This window comes from Macrobrachium rosenbergii, chromosome 20, assembly GCF_040412425.1.
Source record: "Macrobrachium rosenbergii isolate ZJJX-2024 chromosome 20, ASM4041242v1, whole genome shotgun sequence".
Classification (NCBI taxonomy): Eukaryota; Metazoa; Arthropoda; class Malacostraca; order Decapoda; family Palaemonidae; genus Macrobrachium; species Macrobrachium rosenbergii.
The window spans coordinates 27,220,001-27,226,396 of NC_089760.1; the positions used below are offsets into that span (position 1 = coordinate 27,220,001).

The following is a 6,396-nucleotide window of genomic DNA, read 5'->3' on the forward strand; positions in this document are numbered from 1 at the left end:
TAAATAGTCAAAAGTGAATAAGAAGAGTGCCTGAGTGTACACTCAAAGAAGGTCGCCATTTTTTTTTCTGAAAACCAGATTAAGGGAATGAGGGAATTCTTTTTCCTTATTCTTTCAAGCATTAATCTTATGGTGAAGAGGATATGGGCAGTACAAGAGACGAGTTCGGGAAGATTAGGCCTTGTTATTTTCGGCCGTGAACCTGTTACGTCGTCACATCTTTAGGGCCATATGAATTTTAGGCCGTAAGACATGGCGGAAGCTCCTTGGGACGCCTTGTTTAGTACTGGCCCCTCGGGGATCAAAGTATTATATACACCCATTTCGGCCGTTTGCCAGTTTGGATGTTACGGTCGAAACGACCAGGACCGTCAGAGACAGACAGACAGAGTAAACGATTCAGAAATCATTCAGGTCTGCTGAGCTCTCAAGCCTTCTCTAGTAATCTGATCCCATTTAGGGTTCCTGATTCCAATTCCTGGTTCCTGGTTCCTAAGAGCTCACTCCACAAGCACAATCGCGGGCACACTACACTGTTCGCGTGAGGTGAAGAGCTTTTTAGCTTGATACACTTTTACTTTATACCCTTTCTCTTTCATACTGTTTATTACATTATTTACACTAATATTGAATTCCCTTGTTTTTTACAATTATAAACGTCTTTAGCTTTACTTTATTTAATAGTACATCAGTCTGTTTAATTTAACCTTTGACTATTACCCTTTTCTGCAACAAGAACCCCAAAAAGTTAGAGATGTTTCTGAAGTAGTTATTACCAAATGTTGTCAATGAATTTCTTCTTTACTTTTAACCCTCCCCTTTCATTTTTTTTTCCTTTTAACTGAGGCAGCGCCATTCTATTGACTTTGACAATTAACCAATATCTCTACGGAAACGTTCTTCTACTTCTTCTTCTTTACAGGAGCAACAGGAGAGGAGAATTACGATGGAGCTGACTACTCTCAGGAGGATTACCTAGACGACTATTTCTCAGAAAATCCGTACGAGGAATTCGCCATACGACACGCTCCGTTCCTCAGATTCCACAAGATCGTAAGTACCACCGTTGGTATTAGTGCGACTGATCATCATAATATCCAGAACAGTGGTACTCACCTGATTAGTTTCCTGGTAAGGTAAAGGAACTGTCTCAGAATTAATGGCATTGTTTCCAGGAAACTATGTGGGAATGTTATTATAATTCTCGCCACGTGGTGAACTGTTTGCTGTTATTATTATTATTATTATTATTATTATTATTATTATTATTATTATTATTATTATTATTATTATTATTATTATCTAGGTTTCTCGTAATCCGACAGCTGCCCTCATCAAAAGAACAAGTCACGTCTGCTGGTTTCTCAGCGTAAGGTATGAGACACAGACAGAATATCCTAAGTAATGATAAAATATATATATATATATATATATATATATATATATATATATATATATATATATATATATATATATATATATATATATATATATATATATATCTTATGTACATATATAGATATATATATTAGAGAGAGAGAGAGAGAGAGAGAGAGAGTTTGCTTTGAAGTTCAGACATGTGTCCCAGAGTGAATCATGAATCACAAAAAATAATTATAATGGTAGAATAAATGAATCATCGACCTCTTAAACAGAAGGATATGAACCTAAAAAATATAAGACTTTATTAGAGACGAATAATAAAGAAAACCATACCAAGCTGACAATCCAATCCCTGACATTCGGTCAAGTCCTTCACGACCTATTTAAAATCCCCTCGTGAAGCCTGGTGCGTTCTAGAGCGATTACGTCATTTTCCCTGCTTCATACAGGAAGGCCCGGTAGTGGGTAATGCAATTAGTACACCTCACGCGGTGCACTGTAGGCATTACTTAAGGTTTTGTGCAGCATCCCTTCGGCCTCTAGCTGCAACCCCTTTCATTCCTTTTACTGTACCTCCATTCATGTCATATATTCTCTTTCTTCCATCTTGCTATCCACCCTCTCCTAACAATTGTGTCACACTGCAACTGCGAGGTTTTCCTCATGTCACACTTTTTCACTCTCAATTTCCCTTTCAGCGCTGAATGACTATATAGGTCCCAGTGCTTGGCCTTTAGCCTAAATTCTAATATTCCTTTCTTCCTGCACAGGAAGGCACCAATGACTATTGCTTCCCTGGAAATGCGGCCGAGTACTATGACTTGCGCGATGCCGGCGGATGGTCGAGAGTCTGCAACATGAACTACACTTCAGTCCAGGAGGGAGACATCCCGACTTACTGGCACGCCGAAGTGTGTGGTGATCACCTCCATATTGGTAAGTGACAGCTATTGTTGCTGGGGCGCAACAAAACAGGTGAGGATGGAAGTGCTTAAGCATTGTAGTTGATATATTTACCTATTGTTCTCTTTCTTTTTCCCTTGTATACTGACCTAGTGAGTGCCCAAGCACTTAGATTTATACTTTCATACATACAAAACAGTCTTTGTTTGTGCAACTTCTGGAGGAGTAATAATATAAAGAAAAATAATATACATCCCATATCTAAAAGTATTATGTAATATTGAAAAAGAGGAAATTCTAGACCATATCCAAAGACTCCTAAAAATATAATTCCTTTTCAAAGCTTTGATAACTTCAGTGCGAGTGACCGGATCACGTTGCATCTTTGTAAAATACAATACATCTAAATCATTGCATCTGAATACAGCATATCATGTATAATGAATATAAATCAAATCTTTAACTTGCAGTTCCTATCCACTTTCAGCGTACTGGAACTTTTACGGATACAACCACAAATGTGATGGGGTCTCCGGAGAGAGGGACGCCTGGTGGGAATTCATTGTCGTCAAGGTATGTAGCAACTGCGGGAAATCCATGGTAGGAATTCGACAATAGAAAACCCCTGGGGTGAGAGTGTCCTGAGGGAAAGGCGGACTCAAAACTAATCAGTGCAGCTTTTACATTGTATGTTATAGAACTGTAACAAACACATCAGAGGTTGTAAAAGGCGCATCCTAGACCCAAAACATTAATAACAAGCATCTATTTATGTTTCGTATAATTGAAATTTTCATTATTTTTTCCCTAACAAACTGATCTTAGGGTATTCTGTAATATAAATGCTGTATGTGATTAATGCCGTTGTCAGCAATATGAGAAATTGGACGTTATTAATGATCAAAATGTCCCACAGGTATTTACCAGTAATGTGCAAAAAAAAAAAAAAAAATACGTATGGCAAGACTTGAAAAACTACTTTCACTTGATTTACTCTTCCCACCCCAACCCACCGCGGCGCGTTGGTAGTTTATACTGTACTTTCAGATGGCCTTGATAAATCCCGTTCTCTTTCGTAAAGAGACAAAAATCAGGTGCAATATGTTCGTCTGGGAGAAACTCTGCCATCCCTAAAACTCAGTAAATTTACTTAGTTGAGAGTTTGTCCTATGGTTCGTAGCTGGTTTGTCAGGACTGATCTTTCTGTACGAAATTTCTGGCAACTCTCAGGTATAAGTTTAATGTCTTTACGTAGTTTTCCATACGACATTTTAGCGAAGTGACTTATTCTGGCAAGCAAAGGTGATGGTTTAACCTGGCGTGTTTATCTCATAAATACTGACTTCTCTACCTATTCAGTTTGGTCATGTGGTCGCGTCTTTGCCTTTGCAACGGCAACTCTGAAACTTAAATTTACTAATTTTCTTCTTCTTGCTGATCTTAGGTTCGCCTATGGCAAACTCATGCCCACATGCACGAGGTGATGTTCGGTCAGAAGCATGGATGGTACACCCGTATTCCCGGTCGCTACAGCGTCAATGAAGACACCCACCCCGTGGCTTACGTAGGACGCGCTAGCCACGGCTTCTATCACGACGCTGGTGGCACTGACACCTGCTGCTACTTCGAAGATACCCGAAACCCAGGTCTGTTTTATGAAAACGTCTTAATAAAAAAGTGAAATCTCTCCTCTCTCTCTCTCTCTCTCTCTCTCTCTCTCTCTCTCTCTCTCTCTCTCTCTCTCTCTCTCTCTCAATCTAAATTCCCACTGCATCAATTTTTGGGGTTTTGAAAACAACTAAGTTTGTATAAGTTAGACTTTTCGAAAGGTGCTAATGTAATGCAGTTGGGTTGCATTAGCATGATAGCTTTTCATGATGTAAATCTTAAGAAGAACAGGCATGTGTAAAATTAAGAGGATATTCATTATTATAAACAGAATTTACAGATTTGCTATTATTATATACTACCCAATTCAACAATCTCTTCAGTAAAGTCAGGATATAAAAACTTACCCTCAACTAGGTAAACCCCGTCGACCCTCAACTAGGTAAACCCCGTCGACTTAATGAAAACAGTCTAAAGACTACTAATTAGTACTTTCTATAATTTCATGTGCGCTTGGCCGTAAGGTTCGCCAAGTTACTGCAAGCAAAGCCAAATATATTTTATAAAGAGTTTTTCGATTTGGTTCACTTTCTTGTTCCATTTAATCCAGTTGAAGACAACCCTTACAGCTACATGGGTGCATACCATCCATGGCAAATCATCCGTGAGAATTAGGTTACTTACACCGATCAAATATAATACTTACGGAACAGTAGCTACCCTTGAAAAGCTCTTTATCTTGCTTTCGTCAGGTCATCCTGACCACTGGATGCGAACTTGGTACAATCTGGTGGAGCTCAAGAGAGATGGCACAGGTGAGCCTTGGATGACCGACCCTGGAACTGACCACTGGAGTGGTATCCTGGCTCCTACCTACAGAGACGACTGGGATCTCTGCTCCCTCGTCGGCTGCACAGGGTCTTTCTTGCAGGTAAGTCCCGAAACAAGGTTTGGAAAAGTGACGTTAAGGAGAACTTCGCTCTAGTCACTCCTTCTGGCTTTTGGAACTCATTATGATCTATGCTAGGTTCAAGCCAAGATAAAGGGAGAGGAATGGGCGTATCGAAAATGCCATTTCCTTTGAAAATTCTAATTGCCAACACACATGAAGGATCTGATGCAGATGGCAGTAAATAGCAAGGAGGCCTGAGAAGTAGCTAATTGAGTGAATGGCAAAAGACATGACCCATTTCATCTATGAAACTTATTGTTCATTTTTTTAAATATTCTATCAGCAAGACTTTGGATTAGGAAAGACGATTTTGGAAATACTGAAGTAGTCATAGAATTCTACAGAGTTGCGGAATCTGTACCGTGTTGAGAAATTCGTATATTTCGGTAAGCAGTACTCATAGATGATTTCCGCATTTCAGGTGTGCACGACTTGCGGATGCCACAAGAGCGATATAGCTGATAACCCCTTCTAAGCCCGTAGCCACCAAGACACCTGGAACCAATACATCTGGAAATAAGAAACAGAGTCAAACACACTGGCATTAGGCCTAAGTATCGAGCTCTCGGAATAACCCCTTTAAATTTAAGATTAGTTTTTCTTTATAGCTGAGAAATTAAGGACAAAAGACACCATCATCGCATTGGGAAAAAGATTGGCGGGCCAGATGAGGTCAATGGAACCGGTTCAAAAAATTCACCTGGAATGATCCTTTTGGCCCCAAAATCCTGCAAGTTATTGGGTTTACGGTGCTCAACAGGATTAAATAAACGCATTTTAAATGTTTAATGTTTGTTCAACTTACCTTCCAGTACTTAAAACCACAGAAACGTCCATGAAATCAAATAGAAAATATCTATTTGAAGGCGCCTAAGAACTATAAGTTGCCATCAGTTCTTCAGGGTTTAACGACGACTTTAATGATTCATGTGTTTATGGCTGCACTGTACATCGTAATATGTCAGGTGATATTTCATGCTTGCAAACACTGAATAATTGGCGATGAAATACACCATGTGGTAAAAAAAATGTTCCTTAAAAAAAATCAGATATGATTATGTACACAGACTGCGCTCATGAACATCATAAAATCAAGTGATAAAACTAGCCTAAAAGTAAAACTGTCACAACTTTTGAGAAGAAAACATGGGTCAAAAATAACTTATTCTTTTATTATTTAACTTTGAGTACAAACATAAGGTTTTCCAGAGCTGACTGTGATTTATATCGCACCTAAAGAGTGACAATCTAGGGTTCGTACTTTCAATAATTGTCGCGATCTCATTGAGACGTGTTCACCTTAACGATACTTCTTGTAAAATCGTTTTCTTTTACTGTAGCCGTACGTTTGAAATAAATACTAAGACCATTATTTTTTAGTACTCTGCTAATAGTTTCATTAGAATACTCAAGAACTTCTCAATGAGTTTTCGCTTTTCGAAACTAGAAAATACTGTAGCATGTTAATTCCTAGTCTAACAGCTAAAAATCTTACCGAAGATTTTGAAAGGAATTTTTGACGAAAGAATGAACCATAATAAACATGTTAT

At 38.6% G+C, this 6,396-nt stretch overlaps 1 protein-coding gene across 1 annotated transcript in view; it reads left to right on the forward strand.

The window, feature by feature from the left end:
- The window catches only part of LOC136849164 (uncharacterized), a 6,470-nt gene extending 835 nt beyond the window's left edge, over positions 1–5,635 (forward strand). The window contains exons 2-7 of the mRNA XM_067122262.1: positions 923–1,053; positions 2,154–2,319; positions 2,774–2,859; positions 3,731–3,932; positions 4,647–4,825; positions 5,268–5,635. Of these exons, the coding sequence (XP_066978363.1) occupies positions 923–1,053; positions 2,154–2,319; positions 2,774–2,859; positions 3,731–3,932; positions 4,647–4,825; positions 5,268–5,321 (818 nt within the window). The 3' untranslated portion in view covers positions 5,322–5,635. The remainder of the gene's footprint in view (positions 1–922; positions 1,054–2,153; positions 2,320–2,773; positions 2,860–3,730; positions 3,933–4,646; positions 4,826–5,267) is intronic.
- Positions 5,636–6,396: the final 761 nt, after the last annotated feature.